We start from the raw sequence: 26306 nt of genomic DNA, 5'->3' as shown, positions 1-26306 counted from the left end.
TACAGGAGACCGACGCCTCCACCGTGGCCAGAGGGGGGGTATGGAGGAAAGAGGAGGAAGAGGTCGTTAAGGAAGCTGGGACAGAGGTATTATGAGGGGGAATCCAGGTTTCAGTTAGGCAGAGGAAATGAAGGTTAAGACGAAAGAATAGATTGAGTGTCGCAGAGGTTTTGTTACAGATGGATCTGGTGTTCCAGAGAGCAGTATTCATGATACTTATAGAATACTGATACTTAGTATTCTTAATACTAAGCTCCCAGAAATACTGATCCAATTATAGAAGCAAACACGGATACCCAAGCAGTTTCAAGCCCAGGATCAGTCTCAATTGATAATAATCGATCTCTTTTGAATCTGTTCTTGGGTCTCCGGCGTGATTCTGTAGGAGTTGCCAAATTCTACAATGAAGCTGAACAGGCTCTGGGAAATATCATTGGCTCCAATTTGTCGGCCAGCCCAGATTTACACAGGCTGGTTTTAATGACGGAATCTTCGTACTCTTCCAGTGAGGATGAAAGCATTGCTTTATCTAAGGCAATTTCCTTTGGTAAGGAAATGGAAAAGGATCACACCCAATTGAGAGAGATTACTACTTGTATAGCAAAGATAGAAGCGCTCAGCTTTCTCTGTAATACCTTTGCCGAAATACAGTGCGACCTGAAATTGATTTTGACAAGAATGGTGGAGTCATTACTGGAGGCGCTTATCATCCCCTCTCTGACCACCACTGAACCGAAGCATGTACAGGTGGGGGTGCCTGTGGTAGCTTAAACTGTATCAGCACAACCGCTAGAGCCAACTATTTTGATTGACTTTGACATGGAGGCTGTATGTGCTCCGATTCCAGCACTGCCCTTTGACTTAACATGCTCAGTGGAGGAAGGAGGAAAGAATGGGCCCCAACCCACTTTGAAGAACAGTCAGGGTTGGACCCTATAGCTAACACTACGCCCAGACAGCTCCCCCATTGTGCCAACTATATGGTGAAGCAGGATGGAGTAGCCCCCAATAAAGGGTTCAGAGTAATAAAAACACAAGCAGGTGGCTCCACTACGGAGGTACTCTGCGTTGCCTGATAGATGGTTGGCTACCCCCAATGGCTTGAGAAAAGGGGCAAATAAATACTCAACTAATACCTTAAATAATGCCAATTGGATGTTTCTGTTTGACCTACTTAAATCGAATGATAACAAGAGGTTTTCGTCATTTATCAGACAATCCATAAATGAAAAATCTAAATGCGACAAAGTCGCCACCACTGAGAAGGCCTGGGTGAATTTTATTAAGGCGCTATTCTATAATGATCCTACTCAAGACAGTAACTGTAGTAAGTGAGTTGGGGCCTTTTTCAGGCGGTGTCTGTGCCTCATTTTAGAGTGAAAGGTGTGATTGATTTTGATAGGATAGATATTCTCTTGATTGTCAAAGCCCTAAAAAATTGAAGAGCTCCAGGAGCCAGATGGCCTGGCCAATACAATGATCAGAGCAAATCCAGACATGTGGTCAAGTGCTCTGTTTGAGCTATTTGCTGAGGTATGGAGAACTGGTATTATTCCCCCCAGCTGGCGAAATTCGATTTTGGGTGCTGTGTTTTAGAAGGGCTGTAGGAGTGTAACCAGTCTAACTATCACATCCAAACCATGTTAGACAGCAGTGGAAAGATTTTTGCCTCCTTCATTCGAAAAAAGCTTAATGCTTGGGTAGAGAATAATGAACTTTTGCATGTGTCAAACAGGATTTCGTAAAAAGAATTCGACTGCGCATAACATCTGCACATTATTAAATATAATATCGAAGGCCGTGAATACCAAAGGAAAGAATCTTTACACATGCTTTATAGATTTTTCGAGGGCTTTTGACACAGTAAACCAATCTTTGTTATCGGCCAAATTGAGTAATTGGAATATTGATCTGCGCTTATTACATTTTATTATATCTCTGTACACTGATACCACGGTCAGAATTCGCACTAACTCCGAGGGACAGTTGACAAAGTGCAATGAGACTAATGTGAGATTTAAAAAAATGCAATATGATAATTATATAAAGGTATGTAATGTTTTATTGTGGAGATATTTTTAAGTAATGAAATATGATAATTGTATAAATGTATATGGTGATATTTGTAAAGTATGTAATATGTGAATTATAGAAATGTATGAATTGTAATTTGTTTTTATGTTGAGATATGTGCTTAAGGTTTTTAACTATTGCACAATAAAAAATAAGAAAATTATCATAATTTCCAAGTTGTGCGTTACTTTGTGGCCGTTTTCATCATGTTGGCAAAATGTATTTATGGGAGGGGAGGTAAAGGGCTAGGTAGTGGGCATGGGTTGTGTTAGGTAGAATTTCATTTGTGTGCAATTTTCTCCCCACTTGTGTGTCCCCCAGCACTTTTTGCTGGACCCTTGGATTTTTTGATCAGCTCTCCTGAGTGAGTGGGAACCATTTTCCCCACTCCTACAGTATTTTACTCTATCCCTGGGAACCTTTTTGATCCCTTTTGGGTGTATCTGTTTTGAGTAACGCTTTCCTCCTCCTTTTTAAGACATTTGCAATTTATTATTGCAGCACTCTCTGTGCAGTGTTGCTGGGAGCTCTTTGAGCTTCCCTTTTTATTTCCCTTGGGAGAAATACTATTTCCAGGGATAGGGGGATACCTTTTATCCTATTTTACTGTTATTTTGTGGAATCAGCACACCCCACTTTATGTGCTGAGGGAACTCATTGTATCCCTTTTTCCACTTATCCTGAAACTTATCTAGTTACAATGACAAGTTTATCTGAGTGGCTGGTAGCAGTGGATATTTATATGGAGTTTTAGTGAAACATGCACGCAGGGTGCTCTCTCAGCTGCGGTAAAGAACACATGGGTCAACATTGTACCAAAGGGTGCCTTTCTTCTTTTTTCGCCAGCTCTTGATGACTTGTCCTTTCTTGAGCCGCCATGTGCCGTCCTGTGTGGGTTGGTCCGGCTCACGTTTTTGGCTTTGCCAGGCTCCCATTGGGCAGCCCGCCCAAGAGCGCCAGCGTGTTGGGGAGGACAGGAAGCTGGGAGTGCACTGAAAATACAGAGGTCTGTGTCTTCCAGTATGTCTGCTTGAATCCAGTTCTGACCAAAAGTTTGAATGTGGCATGACTGCCGATTGGCTGGGTTCATGCATAAAGGCGAGGGTCCTGGAGCAAAACAAGTGTATCGACCCATGAAACGAAGAATCTGAGGAAGGACGACATCTGAAGCCACCTCCAGTGACTGGCAGTGACTGCTGAGTGACCGCTGCTGCTCCAACCTCCTGTTGTGATCGACGGGGAAGATCCAGATCAGATGACTTCCTACCCTGGACTCGTGGGCTTAACCAGTCTCGAGACAACATGCATTTTAAGCCGCCCCTAAAAGATCTGGGCTGCAATTCCCCAATACCCTGGTACCTGGACCAATTTTCTGTGCAGGGTCTCCTGAAGCGGAGTTTCGGCTGACACTTCGTGGGCGTCCTGTTGGACCTACAATGACTCTTTCCAGCTCTGACATCTTCACTTCCAAGTCAGGGACCAAGAAACGGAGAGAAGTCTGCCTTGTGACAGCTGTTGTTGAACTGAAGCCTGTGTCGAGTCCCAACGAACAAGTATCGTGAAGATAGTCTGCTGGGCGTCCCATCGCAAGAAGCTGACCATCTGCTCCTGCCAAAAGTTCCTTCTTAAGCCTCCAGGATTAGAATCTGAACAGGAGCTGCTGTCGCCTCACCTGGGGATTCACCGGTGACAGTCTTCTTTCTTCATGAAAAGGTACTACCCCACTCCTAGTTCTCAACTGGGTGTTTGCTGTGTTAAATCAGACTGCTACTGAGCGTTCTGAGACTGTCATGATCTCTGCTTCCAAAAGGTCAGGGTTTTCGCAACTCCCTTGGAAGCAGATCCATAACCCAGGTTCCGAGTGCCAACCAGTCCCAATTGGGACCTTTTGGACCCAGTCCTGGCGCCAGTGGCACCAGGCTCATAAATATGCCCAGTCCCAGCGCTGGAAGCGCCGGGCTCATAATGCTTGGGTGGACTTACCTGCAGCAGACCATACTGCTTACTTGCCTGCCAGTTGAGCCTCTGATCCTCTTCTGTTTGGAACTACTTTTCCTGTTGGGTGGGGCAGGAGCCACTCCCTAGGTTCAGAACACTGGAACTCTTCTGGAAAGCAGGAACTCTTTTCTTACCTAGGCGTGGCTGTGGAAGGAGACACCTAAGCACTACAGGAGGCTATTTAAACCACACCCGATGGATGAATCTTGCTTTGCATTATTCTGCATCCTCAGCAGCAGAACGCTCATCGTGTCTTCTGCATCTGATCCTGGGCCTAAGGAAAAAGGCTTACCATCCTGAATCCAGTCTTCAGCAACACCTATAAAGACAAGAAAGAACAGGTTAGCATTACGGTCTTCAGTGACAGCGCTTCACTTACCTGGTCCATCGGCTGTCACCAACGCCTCGCGCTGCATTCCGGCATCTGAAAGACAAAGGCTTACCTACTCTTCGTGCGCTCCGGAGGTCTTCGCACTGCATTCCGGCATCTGAAAGACAAAAGCTTACCAACTCTTCGCACGCTCCGGAGGCCTTCGGCGCTGCATCCCGCATCTGAAAGACAAAACAAGGTGCGTTTAAAGACATTGGGGAACTTTAATACTCACGTGCCATTACTCCTTTCCACATCTAACCCAGTGGGTATTCCGGCACCCTGCAGCCGCTCCGAACTTGTACCTGCAAAATAAAAAGACAGTTAGAGCGCATCGTGAAGCAGGCAACAAGCGCTTACTTACGTGCTTCCAGGCGCTTCTATTCATCACACGGGCTCCATCTTCAACTCACTTCAGCCCGTCATCCGCCATCGCCGGAACCCTGCAAAACAAGAGACATCATTACTAAAGACTTTTAAAGACATTAGAATTACCCGAAACTTACCGTTCGTGCAGTAAACGACGGACAGCAGTCCTCTGAAGTCAAGAGGCCTGCTCCCCTTATCCAGTGAAGAAACTGGTTACAGCACCCTGCCCCGAGGCAGATGGAGAGCACGGCGTTCACTTACCTAAGACATCTTACCCTTCGAGTCAGACATACAGTGCACAGAGGTCCAGCCCAAAGAGCCAGCCGTGTGTTACACATCACCTTTGAAGATACGGTATACGCCCAGTCAAGACCGGCGCCTCTACGGGAATCAGGTGAGCGTTACAGAGACACATTGAGGTGGACAACCCAACTGTGTTCTCCCAGGCCCAAGGACAACTGGTTTGTTTGCCTGCAGTCTTGTAGGGGGTCTGCCTGACCTCCCTGAACCACCTTTTAACTAATCATTGTACTTCTCTGCAACATAGAAGAAACCTGCTATTAATGGCATTGACTGCACTCTCTCTAATGCTGTCTCGTAAATAACTATGCTACCCCCCTAATCAAATTTGTAATGAGTTTAATATCCTGTGTCGCTCATGGAACAGCTGTGGCCTGGCTAATTTCTTCAGATGGTGGGACACAGCGAAAGATACATGTCATCTGGATGTCATTTTATTACAGGAGACAATGCATATGTCGCATTTTAATGTTGAAGGTTTTGTATGCCACTCTCAATCTGCTAAAAGGGGGAATTTGGGGAGACCTTCAGGAGGCTTGGCCATTCTTATCAATAACTCCTGTAAGCTTAGTTCAAAAATGGTATTCAATGATGATCCTGTGATTGCTGTCTAGCTATCATCAGCCTCAGATCACGTGAGACCAATTATTATTCTATGTATTTATTGGAATAGGGTTACTATTACCTACAATGAGTTGGAAAGTTTCATTGATTCTATTTTAGAGGAAGCGCTTGGCCGACATGCGAATATTGGTGTCTTAGCTGGAGGAGATTTTAATTCATCCTGTTTATATAAAGGTCAAAAAGCTGGACAAAAATTGTCACCATCTGCTCTAACGGTCAGGAATGGTAAAAAATGTTCCAAACTGGGATATGCAGGTGATCGAAGTCGGTGATCAAACATCCCCGTATACATGGTCTTGAGGAGGATTATTCTCCCACATTGATCATTTTTTTTTTGTCAACTTCATTGTATCACCTCTGCGATCCGATTACAATTGAAGATTTGGGTTTTGGAGATCATTGTGCTATTTCAATTAAACTTGAATTTGGTGAATGGGATTATACTACCTGTCCCGTTCTTACTCTTGTGGATATGGACAGACCGGGTCTGTCAGTCAGATGGTCTGCATCCACATGTCACGAGCTTATTTGGCAGATGAAAAATGATCCTATAATCATGGATAATCTGTCCCGTGAAAACATGGATGCACCCTATATGGATGCACTTATAACCAAGCGAACTAACTTGCATGTATTGGCCTTGGTTAAGAAGACGGCTCCTGTCAGCGTTGATAAAATACATAAGCATAAATTTAACATTGAGATATCTAATCTAAAGAAAGTAAAAAATGCTAATCTTAGAAATCTTGCAAAAAACATTACTGACAGGGACTCCTATGAGGTCTCAAAATCCAGAATTTTACAGACATACAAAAATTCACTAAAGAGTCTTAAAGTTAATCAATACATGATTGACAACCAAAATATGATGTATCATCTGCTGAAATGTGATAAACGTAACATTTGGGCTATATTAAGATCTATAAATCATGAAAAGACTGGCCTAAAGGAAAATGCAATTGCGGGTTCTGTATGGGAGGATCACTTCAAGTCAAAATTTACATTGCCTACTGATATTGTGGAGAAAAAAAATATTTCCTCCCTCAATTGTGTGGTTAGCCAGCAATCCTTGGTCCCTTAATGATGTTGAAAGGGCAACCATGAAATTAAATGCATCTAGAGAGGTTGGCCCTGATGGAATTCCAGCATGCCTTTTAAAATCAGATATAAAGTTCTGGGATAGTATTATAAAATACAAAATTGATATGGTATTTGTTACTCAATCCTTACCTCAGTCATGGTGTGCCGCTACGATAATTCCAATCTATAAAAAGGGCCCTATTAATGATCCAAATAACTTTAGGCCGATTGCCCTCACGGATCCCTCCTCAAAAGTATTTTGTCATCTTATCTTAGAGGAGCTCCTGGAGTACATGTATGTTAATGCTACCCTATCAAAATACCAAACCGGTTTTCGTCGTTCAGTGGGGTGCTCCCTAAATGCTACAATTATTTCCCACATTCAATGGAACACTAAACATAATCACACGGGTACAGTCTATATGGCTTCTCTTGACCTGAGTGCAGCTTTTGACTCAGTGGTGAGGGAAATACTGTGGAGAAAAATGCTACACATGGGTTTCCCCTCGTATCTGGTGTCGCTAATTGCCCTTCTGCATACCTCGACTTACTATAAGGTCAGATTAAATCGAGCAGGCGCTACCACTGATGATATACCAACTAACATTGGATTTAAACAAGGCTGCACTTTTGCAGCTGTATTATTTAATCTATACATCTGCAATATTGAGGATTGTTGAACAGAGGTCATCAACTTCCCTGTGAATCTGGGGGTGCTGAAACTCAATTACATGGGCTTTGCCGATGATTTATTATTATTTGATAAAACACCCTTTGGTCTTCAAAACAAGCTGAATTCCTTTTCCCTATATGCATCAGAGTATAATCTGAAAGTGAATCAATCTAAATCTAACATACTGGTTTTCACAGACGGGGAAAAAAAAGGCATATCGGTTTAACTGGTCTATGGATGGTACCCCTATTGAGGTAGTAAAATCTACTAAATATCTTGGTTATACACTGTCTGATATGTACTCATTGCAATGGTGGAAAAAAAATTGTATGAGAAAGCTAGGCGTTTAATCACTCAGATGAAAATTAAAATGAGTAAATATTGCGGCTATTCCATATTACCTGTTTTACAATTTTATCTACTCAAATTGGAACCATGCATTCTATATTTTCTTTATGAAGATCTAAGCAATCAGGTGCTGCTTAAACATCCTCCGTCCATATCAGCATTTGTGGAAAAAAAGAAGGATATTATGTCCGCTACACTAATCCCAGAGGAACATCTAATTTTGGGTTTACCTAGCTGCAAAAGGAAAATGCAATTATATTATTGGTGTTGTCAATCGGACAGAATAAGTAGGTATCTCATGTATAAGGATTATGCTCAGACTAGAAGGAAATGGGGTACTTGTCCGAGATATCTTATACAATTTCCATCAGCTTCTGGTAGAAATCTATGCCTTCGCTTCAGACTGAACCAATTCCCTACAAATGAAAGATTAGCCCAATGGGGAAGATGTAGGGAATCAACTAATTCTGGTGCTTGTAGATTGTCAGAAGGTTACTGTGGTTGAATCTCTACAACATCTGGTTGTTTTCTGTGACTATTTCGAGATAAAGAGACTTAGTATTGTGGGATCTTACTTTGATCCCTCCTCTTTGCTGGCGAGAATGACCCTCTGGTCTAGGTGTATGATAGGCAATAGTACCAAAATGACTATGAACTTGATTATGTTACTGTGTGAAATTGACAAGAAATTAAAGGATATGAATCTTTTATGTACATAGCATGAAATCACTAAACTATTAAGGTTAATAAGGATTTTATGATCTGAATAAGTTCACTTTTAGTTTTGTCATATCAATGATTAATATTTTTTTAAAAAATAAGGAAATGTGACCTATCACATATGAATCGTAGCAAAAAGAATTGTTTATTTGCTAGGAATCTGAAACATGTTTTTATATTGTTGTTAATATATGTTCAAAATCTTGTGTAAATTGTAAAGGTTTGTAATTTTACCAAATACAATAAAAAAAAAAAATTTAAAAAAATGAAACCTGCTATTTTGACAACTTTAACAGTGCCTGCCTTTCTTTCTGCTTCAGCCCAGGGGCCCTGTTCACCCAGTGCCCCCAAATGACTTTGAGACTCTCATTGCCAGATAGGGCTGGTCTTCCTATAAAATAGGTTGCTTAAAAGTACTTACCCGTATCTATGTTGCTTACAAGATATGATTTGCTAAACTTGAATGCTACTCTAACTAATTATCTATATATCAATTAACAGTTTAGTTTATTGTTAAACTGAGAAATGCTGAACAAAAGTCTTACTGTATAAAAATGTGAATAGGTTTACTTGTAATTCTAATATTGTGTTAGTTGCCTTAGTGGTTTTAATAAATAACAATATTTTTATAAACCGACTGTGTCTAAGTGTATTCTTGACTAGAGGTGTGCTCTGAGGTCGTTGTATTTGCCTACAGCACTTCTCCCTCCGAGACTAAGCCTGGCTGCCCATCCATTGCTACCAAACCTTTTGGGTAGTTCAGGCCAAACCTAAGAGTTGGAACGCTGTACTCATAAGAGCAGGTCTTCTACAGTCATACCACAGGTGGACTTTAGTAAAACTCCCTAACAGGATGGGAAGCCCCATAAAAAGAAAACAGCCACAGTGAAAACGACCATGAAGTAACTTACCACTCAGTAATCATGGTCGATGAAACGACATAGAAACAATTACCCACAACATGTATTGTGCTCTTCCTTTGCAATACTATAGTTTAATTTTGCCCTTTGTGGTCCATGGGAAGTTGAGTAGATCACAAGTCTGGGCGCATATACAGTTTCATATATGTTCCAGCAACGTCAAATCAGTTATTTATGATGCTGTGACTAAAAAGTGAGGACACTGTGGAAGATTGTGTCCATAAGAAGTAATGTCTTCTTATCTTTGCAAAATGATTATTTCTATTGAACTAAAAATCAATGTATGTGTTGCATTGCAATATGTATGCTAATTGTTATGAAACTGGAGTGTGCAAATATCGCAACAGTATCTAAATCCCTCTTCCTTGTGTTTGTATACACGAGCTCTAGGACCCACTTGCTTTGCTGAAGTTACCTCCAATTCATCACCTCCACGCACTGTATGCTGCAAAGCTCTCCTCGTCTAACTGTGCCCCTTCTGCAGCCTCATGCATTTGCTCCTTCACCTCATTGTTGGAAAACACTACCCCAAAATAATAAAGACATTCCATAGTGAACTGGTTTCAAGATTTTCCTCCAGAATCGGGAGGGAGCCCAATTCACAACCTACCTACCCTTGTGTATCTGTAAGGTGGATGTTAATGAAGATGAATTTCATGTCTTTCTCAAGCTGGTTCTTTTATGGTTTCAAGCTGCTTCTTCTAATTTGCTTTTATTTCTGGATTTAGTTGACAGAAGCTATGAAGAGCTACAGTGGTTGCTTGATATGGCTCAAAAGGACCCTTTACCATACATAAGGTTAGTTTTTGAGCATTGTGCCTGCATTCAGGTACATGTTTTTTAACAATTTTTATAAACTATTCTCACTATACCTTTCCTAAAGTTGTTGCTAAGGCATTGTATACTTGTTTATTTTATAATTAAATGACAGCCTAAAAAAGTCAATCTTATGCATCTTTAAAACTAAGTGATGTGAATTTCGTATCCGGCCAATTTAGTGTGTAAATGACGCTGTGGGATTTTTTTGCAATGTGTGTAAATGAACGGGTTTGGATAATTACTGCATTTATTTCAGTGTCGGTGATTGAGGTGTGGACAGGCTGACAAGGAGCCTAGACAGGGAGCAGCCAGAGTAAAACAGGCGAGGGATTGAGGAGGAAGGAGCCCTAGTATCCCAGTAAGAGAGGAAGAGTGTAAGGCACACTAACCGAGGGGATCAGAGATGGGCAGACAGACATGGAGTGAGGACGGGAGAGATAGGGAGGACAAGGGACTGGGGGGATACAAACTGACAAAGGTCGCGATGGATGTGTTGGGTAGACACTGACCTGATCACATGGGTCTGCACCCTTTAGCTCTCCATATGTTTTGTAGCTGTCATTAGTCCCAGCCAGCATAGTCCATGGTGAGGGATGATGAGAGTTGTAGTCCAAATCATCTGGAGAGCCACAGGTTGCAGACCCTTGCCCTGGAGCGAGGGAGCTGAAAAGACATTTCACTGAGCCAGATTGAAAGACAAAAGTAGCTGGAAGGTGAAAAAACATGACGGGTAAGGGGCCTTCCTTTCTGTAACACACCTAGTATGCAATACTGTTCAGCGTTGTGGTATTAAAAATAATCCATGAGCGTTGTGATAGCACGCAGAATAGCTACCAATGCCATTTACAACTACAGTTGAAAAAAGTTTTGTTCCTGCTGTGGAGAGTGGGAATTTCATGAGAATTAAGACAAAAAGCAAATCATTGCCATGGGGGAAAGAGTAAACCGCAGTGAAAATACGATATTCACACTGGTAAATAAGATTCCGCAAATAACGCAAAAGAAATGAAAGAGCTTGCGGAAATCTTTGATCCTTCAGAATAAGTGTGATCATCTGGAAAACAGATTGAGAAGATAACATCTAAGAATACAATTTCTGAACGAAGGAACAGAGACAAATAGCCTAAGTGGATGCTATGGATAGCATTTTCAGCAGCTGTTAAAAGCTACACCGGAAATAAACGCGAGGATTGACAGTCTGAGTCTGCATCAGGGGAATCTCTAAAGCGAGCAAACCTAGAGAAGTGGTCATGAAGCTCTGACTATAGAGGGAAAGGAGCTGTACTAAGGGAAGCAAGGAAGGCCGGGAAATAAATTTAGAAACAGCATATTTTAGATCTTCCAAGATGTGACCCAACTTACCCTAACCAAGAGGGAGATGGTTGAAGCTCATCACTGATGTACTTAATAAAAGAGACATACACTCGATGGACTTGCCCGTTTGGGTTACAGTTCAAATGGAGAGATAACATTGTGACTTTTTTCAATAAGAAGAAAGGCGCAAACATCCTGGAAATTGATCTAGGGGACATGGTTGAAGCAGAAGGTACATGGTAATCAAAGGACAAAAGAGAGAAGTAGGACTTTGTACCTCCCTCCCAACATTGGTCATGTGCTGGTACTATGTATCATTGGTTGTGTGTGCCAAATTGGTCATGCATGTTCTCACATATGTATGTATGTGTGTATATATATATATATATATATATATATATATATATATATATATATATATATATATTCACTGAAAAAATGTTGTTAAAGGGAAGTTATGATTGTTGCACTAATAAAGACCTATGAAATTCAATGAAAAAATGTTGTTAAAGGACCATTCTGGTTACCAGTAAAACAGAAAAACCTCAGAAATTTGCCAGTTATGGTAAGCTAAGCAATCATAACTCGTGCCACCACTGTGCACTGCTAAGACTAACATGCAGCACATCAAAGATGACATCACAAATGTCACTGATGACATCACTGATGACATCACATATCTGGGACGGTTGTTTTTGTTCACCAATGTATCTAGGCCAGGTGGTTTTGTTCACTACCAGTCGGAATATTAAAATTCAAAAGATGCTATATATCTAGACGTTAACCATGTCGAATGTTCTTAAAGTACTTTTCACCAACTCAGTAATGCAGTTCCAAAAATCTGACGCACTTAACACTTTTCACCGTCCAATCAGTGGGTGCGTCCGATGTCCGAGGAAATCACGTCGCTCTAGGCCAAACGGCGGACCGAACAGGGAAGTGAACCCGCGGACCGAACTCGGACATCACTAATTCGTTTTTACCTACTTTTGGGCCGTTTAAAAAAAAAAAAAAAAAGCCTGACTGATTTACATAAATTTACAAAAGCACACTTTCGGGACCAAGCCGCTGCTCCTGTCGCAATTCTGGTGAAAATCCGTTATAGCGGGTTGGGCAGGAGACGTGAGCAGAATCCTTTTTTCCATTGCGATTTTGGAAAAAACAGACATTTTGGGACCCCCCCTACAGCTTTGCCCACCCTCCCCCTTGATGAAACCTCACCAAACTTTAGACAGGGACATTTACTATTTTTGCAGAGTTTGGTAAGGATTTTTCCAGGGGGGGCAAAGTTATAAGCCGCTCAACAAGTGCTCTTCCTGTGGGTTGAGCAACTTAACCATAACTACAGGGCCGCTACTGCAGGCCCTGTAATGTTTTTTCTTTCTCTTTTAAATCAACAATAATCTTCTATTAAAGCTACTTTAATAAATTTATACATTACCCATTACTAGTAACATTTATTCATGTTACTAGTAAGGGGTAAAGTCACTACTTTTCATTTAAATAAAGAAAATCAGTATCTTTATGTTTCCGTTACTTTCTTAAGAGGGGACAGAAGTAGACAGCAGAGTACAAAACTATCAGAGCCACAATTCTTTAGAGATGTGCAATTCCACAGGTTGCCAGTGTGTATTCTCCCAGTTACTCAAAACATTATATGTTTGATGTGCAACGTCTCACCCTTGCCACCAGGAGCAGTTAAGGCCACTTAGGTGACGCTCGAGTATTCTCAGTGTGACCCATCATTCCATTTGTAATGAAAACATGTTTCCCTTGTTTCCTTTTAACAGATGCCACCCCCAAATTCACTTTTGTCTCTCCCCATAGTTCCTTTTCATGCTCCCTGGTGAGTTTCGCGAAAATGTAGAAACATTTTCTTTATTACACCCTATCATTGCCTAAATGCTTACTATTAATTACTTTTATTTATTACACCCTATCATTGCCTAAATGCTTACTACTAATTACTTTTATTTATCTTTCCTTTCATCTACTTCACATCTTCCATGCTACCACCTATTCCATTTCTATTCCACCTTTAATTTATAATGTTGGTGCTCTCCTAATTTCTCTGAAGCATTAACTATCACATTTTTCCTTCTTGACCACATGAGAGACAGAGAGAAAAACACTAAAACGGCAATAAAATAATCCTTTTCCAACCCTTGCCACTTCTGTTCTTCTTCTTGTGCATCATTGAGTTTAATTAAGCTGTCCTGTTAGAAACCAGATGGGGACAAAAGTCATCATACAATAATGGGCAGAACGGTGCTCCCCTTTTCATGAGTTCTCCCGTCGCCTTGCTGCTGTATGATTTCTTCACGTGAGGAGCTAGCAATGTCTGTGCTGTGGGACAATATGATGTTGATTTCTTTTTTTTTTTCAAAATGTCCACAATGCTTTCCTTTTCCCCTTAATGCTGGACTTGTCTTTACGGTTGCTGGTTGTTGGCACGCCTGCATGAGCTGTCTTTTCCTTGGCATTTTCCCCTTATCCATTTTGTTTGTGCTGTGGCGTTCCTTCAAATTAATGCTGCTGTCTCCCTAAACTTTCTTGATGCTGAGACTAGCGCAGGTGATGTGTTAGTGTGTGCAAGTGTGAGATATGGGTCTCCAAGTTTACCTAGCATCTCTTTCACATGCATTTGTGCTTCTATTCAATAAAAGGTCACACATATGGTATATTTTATTTATATAGCACCCATACACAAGTGTTTCAGGGCATGACGAGGCAAGGGAAGGGTACAGGGGAGGACACAAACAAGGATCTTACTAGGCCCTGTGACGTTGAGAACTTACAAGTGCAGGGGAGAGGGGAGGAGGGAAGGGGGGGGGGAAGTGCAAGAGTTTACATTACAGTTCCAATAATTAAAAAACAGTTAGACATAAACATTGCACATCAAATAACAAGAGGCCGGTGTACATCTCACTGAAAAATTATACTTTTCTTCTTGCTGAGGGCTGTCTTCCCAGTGTCATGCTTCATCTGTGCCTCTTGGCCTGTACAAAAGGCTACTCTTCACTTAAACCCTTTCTTCATCTCCCTCTCCTTCTAATTGTTACTTAACCTGCTTCCACTTCTCTTCACTTATATATCCATATTTTACCTCCCCCAGTAATTACCTGCCATCTGTATTCACCTAATCTTCCCTTCTACAAGTACCTACCTCTTCAATGTTGCAACTTCTCTTTGCATTGCTACCTTGCCCCAATGATGCTACACGAAATAATGTAATCTGTAAATCCATAAGAACATTGAAACATCCATTAATAATATGCAAAATGTGTTACTTACTTTAATATGCTAATTCATTACTTGCTGGTCATTCCTGTTTTGCACAATGGGCTTCCCTCTGTACCCCTTCCTTCCTGGCCTTTATCTTGTGTCCACTTAAATGCCTTATTTCTTTTACTTGGTATGCTATTATTCTCTTGTTGCAATAATATCGTCTGCCATGGTTGCCCCCTTTCCCACTCAGCCGAAAAGGAAGCATGACAAACAAATCTTTTTAAAACACAGCTTTGGTCCCTTTAAGCAATATACTATGTCCTCTCTTCCCATTCCTCCAACCTCGTTCACTTCAATGTGTAACTATCATGTCTGCTGCCAGCTCGCAGCATGATTAATTTTAATGTCAAATCATCCCTTTCTCTGGGTTTGTTCTTATATTGAACACTCATTCCCCTGGTATAAACTCGCCCCCAGATGTCTACTCATTTTCCTGCCCCTTTATCAAAATCTCTCTCTCCTTTTCCTCTTCGCCCCGTCACCCTTATCTCATGTCAGTGCCGTGACTCTTCCCCCACCGCATCTCTGAAACTTGCACATAGCTGTTTGTCAATTTCTCCTTCTCTGTGTGTGCCCTTTTCTTGAACAAAACTGCTGTTAATATTGTGGCAATATGCCTTTCATTTTTGCCGGTCATACCTACTGTCTGCGCACTCTGTGAAAAACCTTCCCATCCTACTGGCATGCTCTTGTGTCTTCCCTAGCTATAAAATGCTACCATAAATGATGTAAATAAAAATCACTATGCTCCTCTGAAGTGGGTCCCCCTCAATGTGATCGGCCCCCTTTTTTCCTGTGCCAGTTTTATAATTCCCTCAGTTGGGTTCACACTTTCACAATCATCCAAACTTCTACAACGTGCCAAGGACTTTCGATTGTACAAGGGGTTTATCTCAACCCTTGTATGACCACATTGGCACCTCATGCCAGCCTTCCCTATGGCCTTTTGGTACTTGTAGTTCAATACCTTTTTAGTTCAGCACAGTCTTTGTTCTGGAGAGGGGTACCAGTGAGAGACCTCTGCACGAACATCCACGTGGTGCCAGAACACTCTACTCTGGTGCCAAGTTCGTTCACAAAAGACCTCTGTATCGTAATCTACTTAATTTTGCCACTGCAACCTTGAGCCTAACACAGTCCGGCCTCGTATCAGGTTCTTCCGTCTCACTGGCTCTGCTGAACTCATTGGCGTTTCTTTTACCGCTGGAGTCAAGGATGGTACCACAGTGGCATCTGCATCTCCCCGCCTTGACTATCAGTGCGGGAGGGTTTCACGTACTGCTGACATCCGACATGCCATTTGACAGCTGCGATTCCCGATCTTGTGCTCCCTTTGTTGGAGGCTTCGCAGGTCTGGGTTGAAAAGGGCAAGGGCAATTCTCTCCAAATCCTTTCAGGTCTCGCTGCCGTTCTCCTCTGCTTGAACTGCCATCCTGGAATAGCTGCATCCTTGTGCGTTCAGCCTTGCTCAAAGTGTGCTCTCATGCTTTGCCTTTTATCGTTTTGGGAAGGCAAAGGGTAGTCAGGTGCGTGTGTAGTTGTCGGCAATTGCCTGACTCTGCCTGCCCCTTGTTTTGGGACATATCAGGTAAACGTCTCTGGTATTAGTCTGTTGTCGCTCATGGTGTGAGAAAGTGTTTGTGTTGGAAAGGGGGGTGTGGGGGGTAGAGTTTCTAAATATCCTACTGGGCAGGATGCAGAAAAGGTGTCATAAGGAACGGGATACTGCGTCTCACCCTTCAGTGTCCCACTTCCACTCCCCAAAGACCCCCACCCAAGTGATCCTCCTGCACTGGTCCACCGCCAAGAACTGGATCCAATAGAGATGGCCATCTCCTGGCCACGGGATGACAGATCCCCGGGGACTAGTAGATGAGACACTGTCAGGTTTCTTATAATCTGAATTGCCTTGGTGGCTGCAATGGCCTTATCTCTCTGCAATGTGTGTTAAATTCACGGCGCATGCGCCTTACACTGTGATCTGGCGCCTACCGTTCATATGGTTATGCACTGTACTGTGAAGGGTGTGTGTCCCCTTCCCAAGTCTTGCCAATTTCCCCTTGTCTTTTGTGGTCTCTTCCTTCGACCTGTCGCTCCTGTGAGCAGCTAAAATATGTCCTTTTTATTTATGTGGCTTTGTAATTCCCATAATTCTCCCTTTCGAATGGATTGTGTCCTCCCATATATTCCTCATCTATGATAATTCGTATCTCCAGCTTCGATGCTTCGGAAAGAAATTTTCGACAGAGGGCGCTGCGCACGAGGTCGAGGCGTCGATGTCCCTCGGAGGTCGCCGTAGGATATCGACGTAACTCTCAGCATAATAGCTTGTGCCGCGCCCATTGGCTTCAGTTCCGTTTTTCCGAGCTTTGCTTAGCGAACACGGCACGCTTTGTCTTTTCTGCACGAGAGAAAATGTCTTCATCCACTCATTCGACCCCTAAGTCGGGGTTTAAGACGCGAGTAAACAAAACCAAAATTTCACAGTGAGAAGGTCACACCAATCCTACATATCAACACATATCAAAGTCACAAGTAAATGAATTTCGAGGGGATTGGGTCCTCCGACATATTACATATCTATGACAGGTAATGTCCACAGCTGTGCTGCTTCGGAAAATCTTTGGCGTCTGTGTCCTGCGTCAATGACGTCGATGCGCCGTCCCCGAGGACCTCCTCCGACGGCCGACGTCACCCGATGGGATAAGTAGGACGCACGACGCCCATAGCCTCAGTTCCGTTTTTTCCGCGAACGTGTTCGCTTCGTGAATCTCGGTACGCCTCGACTCGTTGGAGTTTGCTGTTTTCAATTCTCGGTTCGTTGAACCTGTTCGGTTTGTTGTGAAGACCTGTTCGTGGCGATGTATTTCTGATCTTCAACCCCGCGTCCGGGCTTCAAGAACTGCGGGGACTGTGGGTCCAAGATGTCGGTCACGGACTCGCACAACGCCTGCCTCTGGTGCCTCGGGGAGGCCCACGATACGGACGACTGTGTCGACTGCCATTCGCTCACGGCAAAGGCCTTGTGGGAACGCAAGAAGAAGCTGTCGGTAGGCCGGGTGTCTAAGCCCCGGAAGTCAAGGTCTGCGGGGCTTTCGACGGATGACTCGAGGGGCGACTCTCCGCGTCATCGTCGGAAGTCCAGTGGGTCTCCTTCTAGGAGTCGGTCTCGCCACTCCTCCGCCTCTTCGAGGCATTCCCGGAAGCGCCGGCATAGGTCGCCTTCCCGTTCTCTTCCGAGGACTCCGCCCGTCGGCGGGTCGCTTATCCCTCCATGCAAGCGACACCGGAGGAATGGGCTTCCTTCGGGAAGCAGATGCTAGCGATTCTTGAATCGCAGGGCACCGGTCCGTCCACGCCTCCGAGTGGGGTCGGTCGGCACCGGACGAGAGACACCGCCCGTAAGCCTTCGGGCTCGGGTGGTCGGCACGGCTCGCGGGAGAGGTCCTGCTCGGACAAGGGTAGCCGTTCTCACCATGCCCGTTCCAGGTCCAGGTCCTCGACACGCTCGAGACCGCGTGATCCTGTGCCGTCTTCGAAGAAGACGTCGACGCCTGTGGCGCCGAGGACGTCGACAATTTCTCTCGAGGCTCTGCCTCCGAGGGGGACGTCGACGCCGTTGGCGCCTAGTTCGTCGAGAGACTCGCTCGGAGCTCCGGCTTCGTGGCCTGTCTCAGCTGACATCGACGCCGATTCGCTCGACATCGACGCCTTTTCTGTCGATGCCGACTCGCTCAGCGCCCTCGAAGCCTTTCGAGGCGGTGGTGTAGGAGGGGCCCTGTGGCACGGGGTTCGCCCCTAGAAAGGCTATGGCTAAGGTCCGGCACTGCTTTAGTCCACAGAGGACTTCCTCTCCCCGCCTGGAGTACATTTCAGAGGGTGATTAAGGCTCTGATGGCGGCCTGGTTCCGGTTACGGTTCCAGATGAGCTTATCTCGGGCCATAGCCAGTTTGATGACCTGAGGCAGTCGCTGCATGATGCCAGTGGACTGGACACCTCTCCGGAGGTGGAGTTTTGTCGGCCAGAGCCTGGCACTCATGCCGATTCTTCATATCGGCGCCTTATGTCTCGGGTTACCGAGTACTTGGGTTGGTCAGCTCCCCCAGGGGAGTTCGTTCAGGATGATCTCACGGACATCCTTGATCTCGGTCCACCCACTGACCCGGTTTTGCCTTTTCATATGGCTCTGCAGAGAAGGGCGGCGGCGGCTTGGACTGCTCCGGAGAGTCTCCCGGCAGTGGGCAAGTCTTTGTCACGAAAATACCGTCCAGCCAGTAGCGGCCCCTGCTTCTTGTCTAGGCACCCCACCCCGGAGAATTTGGTGGTGCAGGCGGCTACGGCCCCGGCAAAGCAGGCGTTGTATCCTACCATCCCTCTGGATAGGGACGACAAACGTTTTGACGGCTGGGCGAAGAAAGTGTTTTCTTCGAGGGGTATGGCGCTTCAGGCGTCCAACTCCATATGTGCCTTGTCTCGTTTCACACACACTCTGTGGAACTGTGTTGCATTAGCGGCTGATCATATTCCCGAAGGGGACGAACGGGATGGTTTCCTTGCTATGGTTCAGGATAGCAAGTATGCCATGTGTGAGGCCGTTCAGTCGGGTTTGGACTTGGCGGATTGTGTCAGCCGGTCCATGGCGGCGAGCACCGTAATGCGCAGGTTTGCGTGGTTGCGGAAGTCTGGGTTCGCTCCTGATGTGCAGTCCCGGCTCCTCAACATGCCTTTTGACGGTGAACACCTTTTTGGCAGCAAGGCTGACGAGAGCCTTGAGAGGTTGCAGACCTCCAAAGCTGCAGCAAAGTCGTTGGGCGCTGCAGTTCGCCAACCTCCGCCTTTTCGTCCTAGGGGACAACAATGGAGGGGAGGTTCCTTTCGCTATTACTCGACCTTCAGTAAAGCGAGGGGAGCTAGCAGTCAAAGAGGCCATCGTAAGAGTGCCAGATGTGGAAGCAAAGGTACTTGAGGTGCCAAGGCCGCTCGGGCAGTTGCCTCTTTGCCCTCAGGCAACGCCGCAGCCGCTACCACTCAGTTATGAGGCCAGGTCCCATGGTTCGCCGGTTGGGGGAAGGCTGGCGCAGCATCTTGTAGAGTGGCAAGCCATTACTTCGGATGTGTGGGTTCTGGAGATCATAACCCACGGCTACTGTCTTCCTTTTCGGCAGAGGCCTCATGACAATCCACCAGGGAACCTCTCTTTGAAGTGTCCGGATCCGCTCCTTGCGCAGGAAATTCAAGCCCTGCTGGAGAAAGGCGCCATAGAACTGGTGCCTGTAGCGGAGAGGAACAAGGGATGGTATTCCTCTTATTTTTTGATTTCGAAGAAAGACGGGGGATTGAGACCCATCATGGACTTGCGCGGTTTGAATAAACTCCTCAGGAACGACAAGTTCAAGATGGTGACTCTTTCTCAAGTCCTCCAGGCCCTTCAACTTCAGGACTGGTTGGTGTCTCTCGACCTCAAGGATGCTTACTTCCCTGGGCCGATCCATCCCAAGTACAAGAAGTACCTGAGGTTCGCGGTTGGCGACTCGCACTTTCAGTTTCGGGTCTTGCCGTTCGGATTGACCTCCGCCCCGAGGGTTTTCACCAAGCTCATCGTGGTGGTGGCAGCGCATCTCAGCAAAGGGGGGATTCGCGTCTACCCCTACCTGGACGATTGGTTGATCAGGGGGAGCTCTCCCGAGCAAGTCCTGGATCATCTGTCTGTCACCTGCCACTCCCTTCACAGGCTGGGCTTCTCCTTCAATTTAAAGAAGTCCCATTTGACACCAACGCAGCGGCTCCAGTACATCGGAGCAGTGCTCGACACGTCCCTGGGGCAGTGTTTTCCTCCTCAGGTGAGGGCTCTTCGCATTCAGCAGATGGTGCACAAGTTTCAACTTGCCCAGAATCTCCCAGCGTCCGAGTTCTTGAGACTGCTCGGCCTCATGGCATCCTGCATTCTTCTGGTGCCAGAGGCTCGTCTGCGGATGAGATCTTTGCAGTGGGCACTCAAGCTCCAGTGGTCTCAGTCCTCCGGCAGGCTGTCGGACCCTGTTCAGGTGCCATCCTCGGTAGCCCGGGACCTTCTGTGGTGGGCCGTCGAGGGCAATCTGATGAAGGGGGCCCCATTTTGGCTGCCCTGCCCAGATGTGACGATCGTGACGGACGCATCCCTCACGGGATGGGGAGCTCATGCCAACGAGTTGACAGTCAGCGGTCGTTGGTCTCCGTCGGAGTCCAGACTCCATATCAGTCTGTTGGAGCTGAGGGCCCTCAGACTAGCCCTGAAGGCTTTTCTGCCAACTGTGCGCGGAAAGAGTGTCCTGATTCTAACGGACAACACGGTGGCCATGCACTACCTCAACAAAAAGGGGGGGGGCAGGGTCACTTCCTCTGTGCAGGGAGGCGATGCAGCTCGAGTTCTGGGCCAACCAGCAGGAAGTTTCGATCTCGGCTGTTCATCTGGCCGGAGACGACAACGAGACAGCGGACGCTCTGAGCAGGCAGAGCACGATCTCTCACGTGTGGGAGCTGGTTCAGGAGATTCTCCTGGAGATCTTCGCCCTTTGGGGGACCCCTCAAGTGGATCTCTTCACCTCCAGTGTCAACCGGAAGTGCGAAAGATTTTGCTCGCGGGAATTTCCTCCAAAAGTAGCCTTAGGAGAAACATTCGTGATGGAGTGGTCATTCCCACTGCTGTACGCGTTTCCTCCAGTCCCCGTCATCCCGCAAGTGCTGCTGAGGTTACGGAGGTTCGGTTCCCGGTTGATCCTCATTGCTCCGGTGTGGGCCCGGAGGATGTGGTACCCGGACCTTCTAGACTTGTCCATCTGGCCTCCACGTCGTCTTCCCTACCGAGACGATCTGCTCTCACGGGAGGGGGGTCAGGTTCTCCATCCAGAGGTCAGATCCCTCAATCTTCACGCTTGGCTTCTGAAAGGTTGAGGTATAAGGATTGGGACCTCCCTGAAGACGTGATGGAGGTGTTGCTCTCAGCCAGGCGGCCGGCAACTAAGTCTCTGTACCGTTGCCGTTGGAGAAAGTTCTGCGACTGGTGCAGAATTCAGAATGCGGATCCTTTTGAATGTGACATTCCCATGGTTCTGTCTTTTTTGCTTTCTTTGGCCCACAGGGGCTTGCAAGTGGGGACCATTAAAGGTTACCTGGCGGCGCTGTCCATATTTAAGTGTTCCTATTTTAAAATTCCTTTAATTTCGCAGTTTTTGAAAGGGCTCACTAATGTGTTCCCTCCGTCACCTTTTTTGGTGCCAGGTTGGGATTTGAACCTTGTTCTTAAGTTTCTTATGGGTGCTCCGTTTGAGCCTTTACATTCTTGCCCTTTAAGGCTGTTCACTCTGAAAACTGTGTTTTTGGTTGCGGTTACTTCCGCTCGCTTAGTGAGTGAGTTGCAGGCACTTTCAGTTAAGCCACCCTTCACTGTGTTTCATAAGGACAGGGTTGTTCTTAGAGTTCGTCCTTCTTTTCTTCCGAAGGTGGTTTCGGAATTTCATTTGAGCCAGAAGGTTGTTCTTCCGGCATTCTATCCTCCTCCACATCCTGGTAAGGAAGAGGAGAGGCTCCATAGGCTTAATCCTAGGAGAGCATTGAGCTTTTATATTTCGCGCATGTCCCGGGTCAGAGTGGACGATCAACTTTTCATTGGTTTAGCTGGAAAGCGTTTGGGAAAAGCTGTAACGAAACAGACTTTGTCTCGTTGGCTTATTTTAGCTATCTCCCGCTTGGCGGGTAAGGACCCTCCGGCTGGCTTGCGGGCCCATTCTACCAGGGGAGTTCCTATTCGTCACATCTGTGATGCAGCCACCTGGGCTTCAGTACATACTTTTGTACGTCACTACTCCTTCGATTCCATCAGAGGGCAAGATCTGGCCTTTGGCAAGGCAGTTCTCTATTCCGCAATTTGATTGGGCATGCTAAATTTGTATTCTAAATTCTTTCCCACCTCCTTGCTTGGTACTGCTTTGGGAGTCTGTCATAGATATGGAATACGTCGGAGGACCCAATCCCCTCGAAGAACAAGTTACTTTCTTACCTGGTAACTTTCTTACCTGGTAACGTTCTTTCGATGGGATGGTCCGACGACGTATTCCATATCGCTCCCTCCCTGCCTACCCCGCTGTATAATTTCTTTTGCGATTGCAGCTTGCGTTCCGCAAGGCCTTGTGTGTCTGACTGGCAGAAAACTGGTGGCACACGTTCTGGGAAAAAACTATAACTGAGGCTATGGGCGTCGTGCGTCCTACTTATCACATCGGGTGACGTCGGCCGTCGGAAGAGGTCCTCAGGGACGGTGCATCAACGTCATCGACGCAGGACGCAGACGCCAAAGATTTTCCGAAGCAGCACAGCTGTGGACATTACCTGTCATAGATATGGAATACATCGTCGGACCATCCCATCGAAAGAAAGTTACCAGGTAAGAAAGTAACTTGTTCTTCTGGACTGAATGTATTTAATAACATTTGACAAAAAGATATAATAGGGATAGAGATCCCAGGAGTGTTTAAAATACAATACAAGTGCGTATAATCCAGTCAAACAGAGCTGGATTTAAATGTAATCAACAGAAACAACTGCCAAAGATTAGTCAATCGGTTCAATTGTGCAGTTACAGAATGAACATAAACATGGTTTCATGGACATTTGGAGAAAAAACAAACAGCAATGCTTAAGCTGTGCATTGTTCAGATGGTATAATTGTCGACACCCAACTAACACACAGGGATTTTCCTCAAATGCACATTACCTCAAAGGCGGGTATGTGTCCTTTCTGTTACCAGGAAGATACTATAACACACAAAACAGAGTAAGGAACAAAAAAGCTTCACCAGAGCTGTTTATTATGTTGTGCAATTAATGCAACCCTAACTCTTTCCCTGCAGGGAGTGCACAATGCTAACCCTGCATGATGTTTCTAACCCTCAAAAAACACTAATGCGCCGGCTACCGGCGAGATTTGCATGGGGGCTATTCGTGCCCTATGTCACAATAATGGAAAAACATATTCACAATGAACTACCACAGTACATTTAATACATACAAATTTCATTAGCCAAAACTATTAAAACCAAGACAATTACGGGAAAAACCATTTCCCGGCTGCACCCTTGGATGAAACAGACAGGTCACGTGGGACTCGGCGTCATACACTCTGACAATTTAATTGCCCTCCGTGAGGTGTGTCTGGTTGATCCAGGAGTAATTTGCTAAAACATTTTATAAAAATATGTGTCGCACAGATTCTCAGCACAAAATGCACTTTGTATTCAACTCGTTTTTCTACAGGTGCATGAACCATTCTCTTGTGCGGGGATACATGACAACTTTATAAAAGGAAACTTGAGTTCTTTGAAACTGATTCAAACGACCGGTTTCTATGATGTCTTGCGTATATCATATTCTTTATCAGAATCTTTTTGGCAACCATGGTCGCAGATAACAGTAGTGATGGACGCCTCACTCACAGGGTGGGGAGCCCACACCAACAGTCTGGCAATCAGCGGGCGTTGGTCTCCATCATAGTCCAAACTACACATCAACCTTTTGGAGCTGAGGGCAATCAGGCTAGCGCTAAAGGCCTTCCTGCCCTCTGTACGGGTAAAGAATGTCCTGATAATGACGGACAACACGGTGGCCATGTACTACCTCAACAAAAGAGGCGGCATAGGGTCACTTTCGCTGTGCAGAGAGGCAATGTAGCTCTGGTTCTGGGCAATACAAGAAGGAATCTCTCTGTCGGCAGTTCACCTAGCCGGAGAGCAGAACACAGCGGTGGACGCTCTGAGCAGGCAGAGCACAGTCTCTCACGAGTGGGAGCTAGCTTAGGAAGTCCTTCAAGAGATCTACGTACTTTGGTGAACCCCTCAAGTGGATCTCTTCGTGACCAAGGTGAATCGGAAGTGCGTACAGTATTGCTCTAGGGAATTTCCCCCGAGAGGAGCTCTATGGGATGCGTTCGTAGTGGACTGGAATTTTCCGCTTCTGTACGCGTTTCCTCCAGTTCCCGTAATTCCTCATGTAATCAGGAGGTTGAGAAAGTTCGGGAAATCAATTATCCTAATTGCTCAGGATTGGGGCAGGAGAATGTGGTACCCGGAACTTCTGGACATGTCCATCTGCCCTCCAATAAACCTTCCACAAAGAGAGGATCTTCTCTCGCAAGATGAAAGTCACGTTCTCCATCCAGAGGTCAAAACACTCAACCTTCACGCATGGTTTCTGAGAGGCTGAGATATAAGGATTGGGACCTTCCGGACGACGTAATGGAGATTTTGCTTTCAGCGAAAAGGCCTGCAACCAAATCTTTGTACAGTAACTGGTGGAAGGATAAGAATGTGGACCGTTTTCAATTTGGCACGTGTACCCCCCATTACCATTTCATGTCCCGGCTTGGGATTTAAACCTCGCTTTAAGAAGTCTGACAGGCATACCTTTTGAGCCTTTACATTCCTGTCCTTTAAGGCTCTTAACATTTAAAACTTCTTGTGGCATTAACATCAGCCCGATAAACGTCTTTCTTGCCGAAAGTAGTTTGACTTTCACCTGTCGCAAAAAATTATACTCCCAACTTTCTACCCGCCTCCACATTTAGGTAAAGAACAGGAGACACTAAACAGACTCGATCCAAAAGGGGCTCTGAGTTTTTATATAATGCGAATTTCAAAATTGCGACAAGATGACCATCTTTTGTTAGTTATACAGGTCCCAAATTGGGATTAGCAGTCACAAAGCAAACTATATCCCATTGGATTACTTTAGTCATCATGGAGTGTTACAGACTGGCGGGGAAAGATCCACCGGAAGGGCTAAGAGCTCATTCCACGAGGGCTATGTCTACTTCCGCGGCTCTTTGGAGGGGAGTCCCAGTGACCGACATCTGTTCAGCTGCAACCTGGACCTCAATCCACACATTTGTTAAGCATTACTGCTTAGACTCTTCATCCTCCCAGGAGGGTGTATTCGCAAAGGCGGTACTCCATTCTGTTCATGAAAGGAGTTAATAGTACTCCCTCCTCCAATTCTCTTTCTGCTTTGTGAGTCTATCATAGATGAGGAATACGTGGGACAACACAATCCATTCGAAGAACAAGTTACTTAACAACTGTAACGTTCTTTCGACTGGATGTTCCTCTCACGTATTCCTCATCGCCCCACCCATCCTACCCCGCAGTACTATTTATGGGTTTAGACTTGCGTTTTTGCGAAGAGCTTTCCATCTGGAGCACCCCTATCTGGTTCCTCTATGTAACAAATGATAAAACAGAACAGAAGCCAACGGGTGCGGCACGACACAAGCTATTTATGCCGAAAGTGATGTCGACATCCTACAGTGACCTCCGAGGGACATCGACGCCTTGACCTCGTGCACAGCGCCCTCTGCTGAAAAAAAAATTCTGAAGCAGCAAA

The 26306-nt window shown here is 45.4% G+C and overlaps 1 protein-coding gene across 2 annotated transcripts in view; it reads left to right on the top strand.

Annotated features, from left to right (window-relative positions):
* Positions 1-26306, top strand: part of TAF2 (TATA-box binding protein associated factor 2) — a 2148555-nt gene that overhangs the window by 1662538 nt on the left and 459711 nt on the right. For both annotated transcript variants that reach the window (XM_069621552.1, XM_069621551.1), the window contains exon 21: positions 10204-10273. In XM_069621552.1, the coding sequence (XP_069477653.1) occupies positions 10204-10273 (70 nt within the window). The remainder of the gene's footprint in view (positions 1-10203; positions 10274-26306) is intronic.

Source organism: Ambystoma mexicanum, chromosome 5q, assembly GCF_040938575.1.
Source record: "Ambystoma mexicanum isolate Mex_15411 chromosome 5q, UKY_AmexF1_1, whole genome shotgun sequence".
In the NCBI taxonomy this organism is placed as follows: domain Eukaryota; kingdom Metazoa; phylum Chordata; class Amphibia; order Caudata; family Ambystomatidae; genus Ambystoma; species Ambystoma mexicanum.
Note: the sequence above shows the minus strand (reverse complement) of the source record. Positions and strands in the feature narration are given on the sequence as shown.